The 16,103-nt window shown below is 40.9% G+C and overlaps 1 protein-coding gene across 1 annotated transcript in view; it reads right to left on the bottom strand.

The window, feature by feature from the left end:
* The window catches only part of LOC113014410 (piggyBac transposable element-derived protein 4-like), a 2,899-nt gene extending 1,415 nt beyond the window's left edge, over positions 1-1,484 (bottom strand). Inside the window, exons 1-2 of the mRNA XM_026155926.1 lie at positions 1,298-1,484; positions 287-952 (exon numbers count right to left, since the gene is read on the bottom strand). Coding sequence (XP_026011711.1) covers positions 287-952; positions 1,298-1,484 — 853 coding nt within the window. The remainder of the gene's footprint in view (positions 1-286; positions 953-1,297) is intronic.
* Between the last annotated feature and the right edge of the window lie 14,619 nt (positions 1,485-16,103).

Here is a 16,103-nt window from a genome sequence, read left to right as displayed (position 1 = left end):
TCAAGGCGCTTCAAAAATACAAAGACATAAAGAGTCATAGACTTCATAGCTTCATAACTTCATAGACATAAAGACATAAAGAGTCATAGACTTCATAGCTTCATAGACATAAAGAGTCATGCGAAAGCAGCACAAACGCGGAACCCAACACGAGTATGCAACAGAGCAGCGAGCTAGCCCGTTTTCGTCATTCCCGCTCCTATTCCTCCTCTCTTCCCCCAGTCACACACACACACACACACACACACACACACACACACCACATAGTACGTACGTACGTACGTACCTCTGAACGGCACCAGTCTCTCGTCGACGGTGACCTCCGGTCCCGGGCGGTACATGGCGGGCAACCTCGCGCACCACTCGTCCCACACGGCTCTGATGGGGGCCAGTTTGTCGTAGCAGCTATCGCCCTCGCCCTCGCCTTCGCCTCGCCCGGCCCTTCTGGTCTCCCTGTCGTCGAAGCGCAGCGCGCTCGAGTAGGCTCGAAAGGTCTTGAGCGGCATCGTGGCTCTGAACACGGACCTGCCGCTCTCGGCGTCCCACAGGCTCTCGCAGGCCTCTCCCCGGGACCTGTACACGCCGGCGAGCACGAGCAGCCCCAGGTAGGCTCGGAACTCGACGCGGCCCATGGGCTTCCATCCGTCGATGGCGGGCCTGCGCCTGCCCGCTTCCAGGTTGGTCATGGCGATCACCGAGTCCTCTATCTCCGGCGGGAAGTAGGCCATGAACGCGGAGGCCTCGTCTCGCGCCGCCGCCACGGCCTCTTCGGTGGGGCCTCGTCCCGGCGGGTCGAGGTCGTCGTCTTCTTCTTCTAATTCTAATTCTTCTTCTTCTTCTTCTTCTTCTTCTTCTTCATAGTCTTTGTCTTCTTCATCGTCATCGTTATAATCATCAGCGAGGACGTCTTCTTCTTCTTCTTCATCATCATTGGCGAGGATGTCTTCTTTTTCTTCTTCATAGTCTTTGTCTTTGTCTTCTTCTTCTTCTTCTTCTTTTTCTTCTTCTTCTTCTTCATCATCATTGGCGAGGATGTCTTCTTTTTCTTCTTCTTCTTCTTCTTCTTCATTGTCTTTGTCTTCTTCTTCATCATCATTGGCGAGGATGTCTTCTTCTTCTTCTTCATAGTCTTTGTCTTCTTCTTTTTCTTCTTCTTCATCATCATCATCATCGGCGAGGACGTCTTCTTCTTCTTCTTCTTCTTCTTCTTCCTCTTCTTCTTCTTCTTCATAGTCTTTGTCTTCTTCGTCATCGTCGTAGTCGTAATCGTCGGCTACATCAGCGTCGCGAGTTTCACCGACAGCGCCGCGGCCGCGATCGCGCCCAGGATCATGAACGCCACCTGCAGCGCGGCCGGCGTCGTCCTCTTGCCAAATCTCCCGAGTCCCCCGCCCCGGTGGGTCGGCGCCTGCTTCTTCTTCCTCTCCCTCTCGGCGGTTCGACTCGCCTTGCGAGCCGCCGTCCTGGCAGAGTTGCGACGCCATTTCGTAACCGCGATCGTCTTCCTCGCAACTACCCACCCCATCGTTTTCGTCCTCCTGATCCTCCGAGTGGCTCTCCTCCTCCTCCTCGTCTGCGAGCGTTCGGGCCGTCGGGTCGTCGTTGTCGTCCCCCTCGGCCTCTTGCTCCTCTTCCTTGCTCTCGTCCTCCTCCAAGTTCTCCTGTAGCTGCTGCTGCTGCTGCTGCTGCTGCTGCTGCCGCTGCTGCCGCTGCTGCCGCTGCTGCCGCTGCTCTTGGTCTTCCTCGACCCCTAGCCCTCGATAGCGAAACGTGGCCGGTCGCAACAACGGAGCCACCGGAGCCGACCACGCAGCGTACGCCAAATGCGATGGCGATGGCGACGGTGATGGTGAGCGGGAGGAGGAGGAGGAGGAGGACACCGCTGGCGATTGCGATCCGCCTGTACCACCGACCTTAGTGCTCTTTGGCTCCCACGGTCTAGTGCGTGACATTATCTTCTTCTTCTCCTTCTTCTTCGTCTTCTTCTGCTTTCGCCGGGGTGTTTCTCGACCACCTTTTTACAAGACTTTATATCTCTCTCTCTCTCTCTCTCTCTCTCTCTCTCTCTCTCTCTCTCTCTCTCTCTCTCTCTCTCTCTCTCTCTCCAATCCCATCCCATCCCTATCCCATCCCCTCGGGGGGGTGGGGGATCTCGCGACCCCAACCTCCTCCCTCCCTCCCTCCCTCGGCGGGGGACCCGCACCCCCCCCGAGCCCGCCCTCCCATCCCATCCCATCCCATCCCATCCCCATCCCATCCTCTCGGGGGGGATCTCGCGACCCCAACCTCCTCCCTCCCTCCGCGGGGGACCCGTATCCCCCGAGCCCGCCATCCCATCCCATCCCCATCCCATCGGGGGGGATCTCGCGACCCCAACCTCCTCCCTCCCTCCGCGGGGGACCCGTATCCCCCGAGCCCGCCATCCCATCCCATCCCCATCCCATCGGGGGGATCTCGCGACCCCAACCTCCTCCCTCCCTCCGCGGGGGACCCGTATCCCCCGACCCCGCCGCTCTCCCCCTGGCGGGTGCATCAGGGTTATGCTTTGATTAGTCGGAGATCAGCGCTGTCTGCGAACGCCGCTGGTCCCCCCACGCGTGTATTTCATTAAAATCAATTGTTTGACCAAGCTCTTCTGGACCACCCATACGGAAAAGAAATAGTAAAAACTTATATGTGATTACTCATGAAAGTGGCCACTTTCATGAGTAAATCATATAAGGCTTACATGATTTACTCATGAAAGTGGCCACTTTCGCATTACTTTCATACATTGTTTTAGTAAGTATCCAAAACATACAAGTTTCATTATATAATTTTTCAAGGGCTCTTATATCTGTTTTCACTCTTATATGCTTTTCATACAAGTTTCACACAAGACAGATACAAACTTTATAAGATTTATATATATCTTTTCCATATGGGCATGGTTGTTTGTACTCTTTAGGAGTATATATATATATAAACATGTAGGTACTTTAAACCACAATGTGGTGCAAATGTCTTTTTCTCAGACTTTACAGATCTTTTACAGAGACAGTGACATCATTACCATTTTTTGGTACTGACCATTACAAAAATAAGTTTTCATATGTAAAATCTCGTAATGCTCCCTTCTATAATGTTGTCTTTCTAAAACATTATGTTTTAAACATGTTAGTTGTCTATCAGTTATTTGAGAGGATTCTGATTGAAATAAGTATTAAAACAAACCTTATTCTCAATGATTTCTGAGCTTCTTTCATCTGTCTGCGCTCTGTGGATCGTACTAGACTCATACTGCAGCCTCACTTCACTTTTGTCAGTCTCACTTTATTCAAATTTATTGTATTTACATAACTAAACATCAAGCACGTGATAACAAAATGCACTAAGCTCAGATTTTATTTTTGTGTATGTGTTCACCTTTTTGAGAGCAGTATGATCAAATTTCTAAATTTAACACCACATTTTTTAGTGTCCCTATAAATGCATATGGAGTTTATTTATTTGTTCATTTGGATGCACAGTGAAAGTAATCAAATCGTGTACAGCCAAAGCTGTATATTCAAATCAAACAAAGTCCCTAACACTGGGCTCTCTGGGTGTATCTCTGTGCGTGGCTGTGTTAAACTCAAGAATCCAAATTGATTGTGCTTTACATTTATACCACAATAATCAATTTCTTTCTAATCGGTGGAGTAAATGCAATGGCAGTTGTCTGAAAGAACACATAATTCTCAAAAGAAAGAAAAAATTTTCATTTTATAAACTGATATGAAGAATAGCAATGACATCAATTTTTTCAGATCCGCAACCCTGGCCAACCATCAAGGCTCAATATTAGGGTTTGGCTTGGAGTAGAGTTTGGATAATGTTATTTTCAATAAAAACACATTAAAAAACTTAAATAATCTACATTTTTGATAGCGGTTCTTATTTTAAAAAGGTTCCACCAACCTTCACAGGCAATTTCTTGTTGAACTTCCTCTGCGGACTCTTGTGGATATTTACTTCAAGTAAACTGCACTGGCTCTATAATGTGGTCCCATTTTATCCCTGTCGCTGTCTCTCTACATGTTTTATTTGCATAAAGACAAATGTTTATGTACTGACATAGAGATTAGTAATTGATTATATAACAAGTATAACTTAACATGGAGGCTTTCACAAACACTTATGACCACTGCACATCAAACAGACCACAAAATAATTGTGATGAAGTGTTCATAATATACATAATACGTTCTTTTATTTGCTTCTGTATACTCTATCAGCGTAGCACTAAAAGCACTTACACAGATTTATTTCTTAGTACACTGGATCAGAACATTTCATGTTTTATCAGTGCTGCATTTGAATAATTAACCTCCTAGGACCTGGCGTCCACATATGTGGACATCACATTTTGGGTTGTTTAGACCAAAATACTCAATTTTGCTCTACAAGGGCCTGATATCCACTTATAAGGACATTATACTGCTACTGTTCTATCAAAATATTAGACGAATATCCTCATATGTGGCTCTCATTTTTCTCAGAAACAAAAATCAGGTTTAAAAAATCTGGTAATTCTTTGTTTTTTACATTCATTGGGTCCCAATATGCCCAAATATCAAAGAGAAATTAAAAATGCATGCCATGGAAGAGTTTGGGTCTTAGGGGTAATAATTACTAATTACTATTACTATTACTAATAATAGTGTAAAATGCCCTTAGCTTTGATTTATCTAAAGGTTTTTGACATACTACTTAACAATACATCAAGTCACCTATAGTTCATCATTCTATTGAAATTATGTACATACAAGTTTTGTTTTGTTTTTTATTCAAATCATTTATTACCTGTGTGGCCTCAGAAAATTTGTGTTTCCATTAGGCATTTATTGGAAAAGCCTTATTTTTCACAGTAAGTAAGACATAACACCTGCTAAATGTCAAATCAAGGATTGTAATGTTTGTTTCAGATCTTACAGATCTTACAGAACTGCAAAAACAGAAAAACTGTTCTTTCATTGCAGAACAATTTGAGTTACTTATTGCTGCTGAGGAGTTAGAGCAGTTTTTCAACAATTCTTCAAGGCCATAGTTTAGGACAGTCTCTCCCAACCTTTAGGAGCCACAGCACATATTTTACATTATTGCCGAGTGATTAGAAAAATCACATGGCACACCACCAAACAAAACTGTCACAAAAAGCATATTGATAATTTTCCCCTGCGTACCAGGTATAGCAGAATTGGCCCAGTTTGTCCACAGTATACCTTTTTCGCTTTCTTCCTAGCACTACTCGTGCTAGGGCCTTCATCTGGGTCGGAATTTTCTCCAGGACCCAGGTTAGATTGACTACTTTTTCTTTTCTAATATTTATCTATTGCTATGTAGCTGCATCGCCTCACAGCATCACTATTATGTAATTTCTTCTCCATCATCTTCTGTTTTACTGCCAGTTAGCAACCCATTTAATTAGAGGTACTCCACTGGGTAAGGATCTGTTTATTTCGCCTATGCTGTCTATGACTTCATTAAAATTAGTCTCTACTACCCTGCAATTTGAAGTTGCATATCCAGTGGTTTTTGTGTACTTTTTTTTTTTACTACAATAGCAACAGGAGTATCATCCCACATTGCAAAATTGGTATGGCCCCGATCTGGCCCACACAATGTGCTTACACATGGCCCGCATACCGCAAAGAATGACGGCCCTTTGGTGGCCCAGAGCTGGTTTGCCAGAGGTGGCCCACACACGTGCCAGCACCAGACACACTGCTGGCCCTGTGCTGGTCCAGATGTCAGCCTAATGTATATCTTAATCAAGCCATGTAATAACAACATGTGCCGGAACATAATAGTGAAAAAGTAACATGACGAAACTTTGGACTGATTCTTATATAGCACTTCTCTACTCTCCTGGATTACTCAAAGTGCTCTATACAACATGCCACATTCACCATATTACACACTTTCCCTAGACTGAGTGCTTTTTAACTACATTCACACACATTCATACTCTTGACATGCAGATCAGTAGGTGACGTGCTCTACCTCCTGAGCTGCAGCAACCCACTGGCACAGATGAGTAAACCCTCACTAGGATTTGGATGAAGTGTACACTCACAAACCTGTCAAATCTGCATTTGAAACGTGTGCTACCGTAGCAGTATAATATTGCAACATGGCATTTGGGTCTTCTAACTAAAATAGGAAAATAGGAACATAACTAGTGCCATCATTGCCAGACCTGGCCCACGTCTGGTTGACTGACACCAGTCAGTCAGAAGTATCAGCTTGATGCCAGATCCAGGCCAGACCTGTTTTCTATGGGCCTGGGCCACATAACCCAAACCACAATCGAGCCAGATATGGCATGTCATCACATAGACAGTGCCATTTATGCCAGGCCTGGTCCATATCTGGATGACAGTTGTCTTATCATGCCAGAAGTCAACCAGCAGTGCCGGCTTGATACCAAATCTGGGCCAGACCTGCTTGCTATGTGGGATGTTGATGTGTGTAACAGGCACCCAAACGCACACTCCAAAGGCACCAAGTTACATTCAAAACAACTTTATTTCAGTACCAATAAAAATTAATATACAAAATAAAATATAACCCAGACAAGGCAGAAACCAGGAACTCATGAACTAGACTGACATGACAGAACATGGAACACACAGCACACATGACAAGAGAGAAACAACCTAGAGGGAGAACATGCCGAGGAGCAGACAGAGACTCAGACAATATATAGACACAAAGGATAAAAAGGAAGTTGCACACACTTAGAGCTTGACTGAGACACGTGAACATGAATGTTAGAATTCATTTTATGGTAAGAACCAATCAGCTAAGTAAAGAGAAATGACAGTCCATCACTACTTTAAGAACTGAAGGTCCGTCAGTCTGGAAAACTGCTAAAACTTTGAACGTGTCCCTAATTGGTGTCGCAAAAACCATCAGAGAGTCAAAAATGACCCCACGGGTTGTTTTTCTTCAAAATCTTTAAAATGCAAAGTTATAATATATTCTTATTCCAGGTTTTCCTCATAAAATATGTTTGTAACATGAGGACATTTGCATTTTTATTTCTTTTTTCATTAATAAAAAAAAAAAATGCAGTTTTTGTATCAATTCCCCACTCTTCCACAAGTGGGGTCAAAAATGAATTCATTTTTACACAGTAACATACATGATTTATAGACAGGGCTACACATAAGTGGTCCGCAGGTGCACATTCACTGTCAAAATAAATGTATTCCGGGAAATTCCGAGAATGCGTGCTTCTTTTTGTTGTGGAGGAACACCAAAGTAATTGCTTACGGAGCTTGCTTCTTCAACATCTTTAGAGTTTTGAACAAATGTCTGTCCTCCTCCAGAATATTTAATGTACGCAAACCTGCCTTCCAACTTCTTATCTGGTATGTGTCTTTTATTTTGATCATTTATGTGCAGCCCTGTTTATAGTTTCCTGTGCATTTCAAACATTGCCTTTCTGATGTTTTTCTAAAGTAACATGGCTGCAATGAGGCCAGCTAGGATCCCTGTGGCCCTACAAATGATCCAGGACGGATGTGATGAAGAGCCCATCGGAGGCATTGACTCAGAATCGGACATCTCAGATATGGAGGACCCAGACTATTGTCCCCCCCACTGGACAAGGCCAGTCAGACACAGAGGAGTCCTCTGATGAGTCCTCTGAAGAGGAAATGGATATTGAGTCTAACAGAATGAGCCCCTCTTACTGCTCTAGCTACAATATTCTGAATTAGTCGGCCAGGGCTTGCACCTGGGTTTAGTACTTTCTCCCCAATAGATGTATGGAAGATGTTCATGTCTGATAATATAATAGAAGAGGTGCTGACATGCACAAACATGGAGGCACAAAAGTAGCCACAGACAGGGGAAAAGAGTGGAAAAATGTAATCAAACGTAAGCTCATGGCCTTTATTTGATTGACTATTCTTGCAGGAAGTGAAAAAATAAATAAAAATGCAAAGGGTCTCATGTCACAAACATGTTTTATGAGGAATAACTCAAATATGAAAATATTACAACTCTTCGTTTTAAAGATTTTGAAAAATAACAACCAAGCTTATAACAAAAAGCATTGATTTTGTTTGGGGTCATTTTTTACCCCACTCGTGGAAGAGTGTAGGTATTGGTAGGTTGTGCATCCGAGGGTTAAGGCATCACTCTCAATGTATACATTAATTGATCAGTTTTAACTAAAATGAAAAAATGGAAAAAATGCATTTTAATGCATTCTTTAATAAACAGGAAGAAACTGTCACAATTACATAATTTTCTACAATAGGACCATCATTATTTTTACATAAATAAAGACTGCAAAGAAAGATAAAACTGCAAATAAGAAAGCAATTTATGAGTGTAGGTAGGACTGATGTTGATGTTACTTTTTTATGTGCGTATTATGTTCTATGTGGACTAGTCAGTCTTGTTCCTGCCCTCATCTTGTGGGCCTAGACAGATCAAACAAAGTAAATCGAAAAGCCACCAACTCATGTCTGCAAAGAAAAGCAATCACAAACAACCATTGATTATATTTTTGGTTCCTACCCCTTTTTCTTTTCTTTCAGGTTTCTGATTGGATGAACCTTTTTTCTTTTCTTTTTTTTACATACACAGATATTGCTCCACCTGTACTTTATTTGCTTTGTCCACTAGGATGAACAGTGGAATAAATGCAAATTATGCACATGTTTGTTTTGTTTGCCTCCAAATCAAAAGGTCATTAACTGTGTGGTTTGTCCGTGTTTCTATGTGTGCGTGTGTGATTAATGACACCTGTGACCTGCACTACAAATCAGGATTTCATCTTATGAAGTTAACTCAAGGATTAACTCAAGGTTTTATGTACAACCAAGGTGGTTCACTTCTTACTGGGGTACATGCACCAATTGCTGTGGAGTAGATTATGTTTGTGGTTACAGACAACGTTGGAAATCTCTGCCTACTGACCAATCAGCTCTCCAGAAAACTTTTTTTTTTCTGTCAAGACAGTTTTCAATATCACACAATGTCTTTATTTTTTTTCTAATGATCAATGGGAAATGTAAATTCCTGGTAGCATTTTATATTACAGCTTAGTAATATAGGCAGAGACAAGAACATAATATTGCGGTAATTTCTAGGTTATTACTCATCAATTAAAAAGTATTAACTAGTTAATATTCAAGTAATTTTAAGGTAGCAACAATGGTTAGATTTGAGTAATTAGACTGAAAAGTATGTAACTGGATAACATGAGCCCAAAAACGAGTTGGGAATAATTTGGAAATAAAGACATCCGCATGAGACAAAACCAATTAACAATATGATATCCTCATAACAATAACAAGGTAATGTTTGTGAGTTTGATCCATCCATCCTCCATCCATCTTCATCCGCTTTATCCGGGGCCGGGTCGCGGGGGCAGCAGCCTAACCTGTGAGTTTGAATTTTCATATTTTTATAAAGATTTTAAATTGTAATGATCTCATAATAATAAGGTAATATTGGCATATGTTTTAACTAGTGCTGTCAGCGCTCATCTCGTTAAAAATATTTTTTAATGACGCATTAACACGGCAAATCTCCGTTAGCAAGTTAATGCGGATCACCCCGTGCATAGGGCTGCATGACGCCAGAAATATGGAAACTCAAAATAAAGAATATTACACATGAATGCATTAGATTTGAATGGATGTTTAGAGGATTATCTTTCAAAGCATATTTATCTGGATGACCATAGATAATATGGTAAAAACATTTTAGATAGAAAGTGGGCATGGAACACATACTTAAAATGTCCAGTATACAAAAATAAAATGTCATCCATTCTTTCGGGTTGTTAGGGGCTGCAACGCCTCTGTCCTGCACCACCTTCGTCACTGATTAACCTCCAACTGTCGAGATTATACTCATTCAATCTCTCCGATCCTTTTAATACTCAGCTAAAAAAAACAAACACTTGACTCCAAAACACTTGTGATGCTACTTTATTTAAACCATGCGCATCAGAGATCATGCAATGTAAAAAGCAGATCTAAAGGGGGGCCTCATGAGTTTCACAACATGCTATAAAACCCCAGGAATTCTCTCATATGTTAACCAAAGCAACTCAGAGCCACAGTGCTATATGTGTGTGCAGTGCTGATATATGTGTGTGTAAGCACGTGCAGAGTGGATGTTGGGCGCGTGATCAGTAGTGAGAAAAAACATTCATCAAACTAACATCTTACTAAAACATTGCATGCGCATGACTTACGTCTGCTTTTACTCTGTTTACTCTGTTCTGTGCATACCTATACACCCCCAGCTGTAGTTTCATGTTTTGTTATATTCTACAGGGCCTCAACTCTCAAGGTCTTTTCTATCTTCTATCTTCATCTCACAGTTCTTTTTAAATACAAATCGTTGAGGGTTACCAGATTAAAATTGCCCTAATGAAAATGAAGGGACTCAAATACAGTACTCAGAAACTTACAACAGTTTATTGAACTTTAATACCGAGAAAAGATCACCAAATGATTGACTACAGGCAGGAATAACGGTTTTACTAAAGGTCTTCAGGAACCTGTGAGCTCTTTTGAATTCTAAGTGAGGGTCAGATATTTATCTCGACAATTAGAAAATGAAGTTTCTCACTTGCTTACAAGAACTATTGAGATATCTACCTAATCTTCAGATATGCTCAGAACTAATACAGAAGTAATGACTTGTAAATTTTAATCATAAATGAAACAATAACAATAAAGATGTACTGCAGGTCAGCAGGTGGTTTGTACACAAAACAAACAGTGCCAGATATCAGAGTGACTTTAAAGAACTGAAGAGGAAGAAGTTTACAAGGAATCATTTAGAAGAGTTTCAAACATCAACTGATTGAATCCATGAATCTGAAAACGTGTTTCTGAGTGAAAGAGACAGACATGTACAGACTGAACTATCTGTTCAACAGTCAGAGTGTTTCTCTAACAGGAGGACACTCTTTACACCAACTCAGCACAGGGACACTGAGGAATCAGGATAACAGACTGCAAATCCAGGATAAAGAGTTTGAGTGAAAGTGGTGTTGAGGGTGTGGAGGTGGATCAGAGTGTCAGAGGAGACTCTGTAGAAGGACAGAGTGCCAGCAGGACAGTCCACATACACTGCTGCTCTGTTAGAGACAGAGGAGGAGGAGGAGGAGGAGATGGATCCTTTCATGTTATTCTGCCTGACAAATTGTGGACCATCACCAGAGCAGTTCAGACTCCAGGACACATGATTGTATCCAAACACACAGTCATAACTGTCTCCTTTCCTTCTGATTTCTCTGTAACTCACTGTTATATCAACCCTTCCTTTCCACTCGATCTCCCAGTAACAGCGACCAGTCAGACCATTTCTACACAGCAGCTGAGGCCAAACATCAAATCTGTCTGGATGATCAGGATATGACTGAACCTCCTTCACATGTGTCACCTTCCTGTTGTTGTCAGACAGTTTAAGATCTGTGTGTACTGTGTTTGTGTCGATTGAGAGTTGACAGGAATCTGATGGAGAGAACAAACACAATCCAGCTGCAGTTATTGATCCATCATGTGTTCATTGATTGACACTTTGATGATGGTTGAATGTGTGCTGCTTTGTTTAATGAATCGCATTAAAAACACACTTACACTTCCTCAAACCTGGTCTCAACCATCGGACTCCAGCAGGCTCCACCCTGAAAGGAAGAGGGGGATCAGACCAGCACAGTCTCTTTCAGCATGCAAACAAGGACGTTACATGGCTCTCATACACGGACTGTTAGACACTGATAAAGGAACAGTCCAACATTTTCACAAATACATTTCAATCCATACGTGGATCAAACTGCTGATGATTTGGACTGATCCTGGATCTGTCAGTACCACTGACACTAAATTTAATGAAATGTGACTCATTGGGTGAATGCCGTAGGCATCCAATCTATTGAGTTCCTGTTTCTTTTTAAACTTTATTCTTCTAACTTATTAGTGTGGAGGCTGATTAAGCATGAGCTTGGCTCATCTCATTTATTGTGGACTTGATGAAGTAACTTTTTTTAAAAGAGAAAGATTTGAGCAAAAATTGGGAAATAATTGTAACTTAAAGTTGAAATTAAACAGGTTTATTGTCAAATTTAGCAAAGTTATATAACGAAAAGAGAAGGAGCTGGTAAGTCCTTTCCATACAAATGGGTGGCGGCAACCCCGGCGTGTGTGTGTGTCTTTGTATCTTTGTGCTCATTGTGTTTATTGCTCTATACCCTGGGTTTATCTTGCAGTTCTGTGTTCTCATGCTGTTTACATTACTCTGTTTCAAGAACTCTAGGGGATTTTTTTGGGTGGTTGGATTTTAATTGGATCTAAAAAGCTGAATATATAAATCACTGGCTAGATAACGTTCATTATATTGATCTTAAAATTGCAAGTTATTCAATTAAATTTTTTTGTATAGCACTTTTCACAGGATAAAAACGCCAAAGTGCTTCACAGCAATATAAAACAGAAATACATAAAATACATCAAAAATCAAACATACAGCACAAATCTAATTAAAAGCCAATCTAAATAAATGAGACTAAAGCTGCTTTTTAAAAGAATAAATACAATCAAGGTAACGTAATGATGGAGGGAGAGCATTCCACAACCTGGGGTTCAAGGTTCAAGGTTCTTTATTTGTCACATGCATAGTTATACAAGTATAACACAGAGTGAAATGTAGCCTGACACGCTCCTCGACATGTGCAAAAATTTGTGGGGGGGGGGGGGGGGGGTGTAGAGGAAGAACATTATATATATATATACATACATATAGTATATACACTGGGTGAATGTGCAGTAGTAGCAGCAAGCAGGTGAATTCTGTACATTAATATGAATAGACATCTGACTATTTTACAGGATAGACAATATAAACATATTTAAAATTAAAGGAATTGAAATGTACATTGTGCCTTGGTTTAGAGTGTCTGGAAGAGAGTCCTGTCTCAGGGGGCCTGGGGGCCACCGCTCTAAAAGATTTATCACCTCTGGTCTTATAACATGTTAGTGGGACTACCAACAGCCTTTGATTAGATGATCTCATGCTGTGAGAGGGAGCGTGGGGCTCTAAAAGATCAGAAATGTAGGCAAGGGCATCACAATTCAAAGCTTTGAAAGTCAGTACCAAGATTTTAAAATGAATTCTAAAATGTACCTGAAGCCTGTGTAATGAATGTAACGCTGGTGTAATGTGCTCTCTTTTTTGTGTCTTAGTTAAAAGCCTTGCAGCAGCATTCTGGGCTAACTGGAGACGGTCAAGATTCCTTTTGCTCAAACAAAGAAAAAGACTGTTACAATAATCTATGCAGGATCAAACAAAAGCATGAATAACCATTTCTAACTCAGATTTAGACACCAAAGTTTGTGGTTTGGAGATGTTTCTTAGCTGAAAAAGGCAATTCTAATTAACTGGTGAGTGTGTTGTTCTAGGGACATGGCAGAATCAAATATCACACCAAGGTACCTGAGGCTCAGGTGAACAGATGAGCCAAGAGAACCAAGATGCTGTTTGATTAGAGATATCTGGCTGTCGGGGGCAATAATTAATGTTTCTGACTTCTCAGAGTTCAACTGTAAGTAGTTGTCACCAACCCACTGTTCAATGGAAGCTAAAGATTTAATTAAAGAGGACAGTTTATTGACTTCCATCGGCTTAAAAGAGCAATAGAGCTGAATATCATCAGCATAGAAGTGATAAGACACCTCAGGGAACTGCCTAATTGTAAGTCCTTGAGGTAACATGTAGAGGAGAAAAAGGATAGGACCCAGAACTGAACCCTGCGGTATCCCACATATCAGATCCTTAGAATGTGACATAAACTGATTTGCAAAAACACTAAAAGATCTGTTGGAGAGGTACGACTGAAACCACTTCAAAGCCAGACTACGTCCCGGAGCCTGTTAATCAGGATGGTATGGTCAATGGTGTCAAAGGCAGATGCCAAGTCCAACAAAACCATGACTGTGAATGCTCCAGAGTCAGATGACATCATAATATCACTAGAGACTTTAAGTAATGTGGTTTCTCTTGAGTGACCTTTTGTCATAAATTTCATGTTTTTCTAAAAAAGTGGTAAATTGATCTGTAACTACTTTTTCCAGAATTTTCGACAATAATGGAAGCTTAGAGATAGGCCTATAATTCTTAAGCTGAGTTGGATCCAAACTGCTCTTTTTTAATATGGGCTCAACAACAGCATGCTTACAGAACCTAGAGACGACGCCTGTTAAAAGAGACGCATTGCATATCTCTACAATAGATGGGCCAATGGCAGAGAGAGCATTTTTAAACAGCCCAGCAGGTAGAATGTCATTTTAACCACTTTTACGTGGTCTTGGTTTTGTCTTGGTCTCGACGGACTTTTGTCTTGGTCTTGTCTTGGTCTTGACAGACTTTGGTCTCGGTCTTGGTCTCGGTCTTGCTCTGTCAGATCGACATAGTGTTCGGGGGGGATTTGGAGTCAACCATCGGCGGAGCGGGGGAATGGCTTAAGACCGGGTCATTTTTTTCAGAAGCCCAGGGTCTTTTGGAGTGTGATTTGTTTCATAGTTAGATGCCTGACTGACAACTGTATAAAACAAAAACTACACACAATATTCCAAGCACATAGCGCACCGTTGTAAATTCCCCCTAATTTTGGTATGATCCGAGCTCAGGCACTGGGCGATTGAGCACAGCACTTATGCATGTGAGCGAGGGGAGAGAAGCTGCTGCCTGCAAGTTTGCTGCAGACAGAGGAGAGCTTAAGTTTGACCAGGAACCAAAGCAAATCATTCGTACTGTACAAATAATGTAAATATGATGGTGTATCACAAAAGATTGATATCAAACTGATCACTTGACCCATATTACGTTACTTGCTCTTCGAGTGAATCAACAAATGGCGAAATGAAAAGCCAAACAACAACAATGCTGTTTTTTTAGAGAGTCTTAGCTTACATGTGTGTTTATTTCATATTTTCAGTTGTTACCCTCCACGGCTAAACAAAGCACTCTAAATCGGCTTCAGTTATGTACTAATGAACACAACAATGGACATAAGGAACTTCTTTCAAAGAAAAATCTCAGGTAGATGTTATTTTATATATGATGCTTTGTATGTTGTTCAGTATATTTCTATGCAAAACAAGAGGAATTTCAATACACAGCAGTATATTCACAGTTGAAACCGGATGTTTACATACACTTTAGGGAGAAAACATAAAAACATTTTTTCACTGTTAAATATGAATTTAGAGTAAACTTGTTTTGTTTTAGATAAATAAATATTGAAATATCTTTTCAATTAGTTAAATGTCAGAATAAAGCGAGAGAGAGCTGTCTATTTTGTATCACTTTCATCAAATTTAGGAGTACATGTATACTAAGTTTATTGTTAATTAATGAGAAAACTCCAGACCATTCCATTCTGAGCTTAAGAAGGTTCTGATTGGTTGGTAGAGTCCATGTGAGTAAATTGGTGGCACACCTGTGGATGCATATAAGGCACCCCCAAAACACAGAGCCTGTTTCTTTGACATGGGAAAATCAAGAGATATCAACCAAAACACCAGGAAAAGAACTTTGGACCTCCATAAGTGTGGCTCAATTTTGAATACAATTTGGTGCCATTTCAATTAAGAAATACAGATGATTTACGTCTGTTTTTACGATTTTACTCTTAAATTTAACAAATGTGTTTTTTATATTTATCAAACTAAAAAAATAAACATTTAGTCTTATTTGATGTTCCAATTAAAAAAGTGTTTGTGTTTTTAGCTGAAGAGTATGTAAATATCTGGTTACAACTGTATATTTGATGATGTTGGTGTTTGGTTTGATTGTCAGCACAGAGAGAGAGAGAGGAACGAGAGGGAGATGGAGAGGAGAATGAGGACAGAACAGAGATGGAACAAGAGCCAGGTGAGACACACATGTTAGTCAAATGGTTGTTTCCCAAAACTCAGAACATGTATCTAGTACCTAGTGTTTCTTTTTAGATACCATTTGTTACTTTTCAAATTCTATATTTATTAAGTTATGCAGGCTTGTTTGCACAACAAGGGTAAATAATTATGTAAACTTTCCTGAAT

This window comes from Astatotilapia calliptera, chromosome 3, assembly GCF_900246225.1.
Source record: "Astatotilapia calliptera chromosome 3, fAstCal1.2, whole genome shotgun sequence".
NCBI classification, from domain to species: domain Eukaryota; kingdom Metazoa; phylum Chordata; class Actinopteri; order Cichliformes; family Cichlidae; genus Astatotilapia; species Astatotilapia calliptera.
Note: the sequence above shows the minus strand (reverse complement) of the source record. Positions and strands in the feature narration are given on the sequence as shown.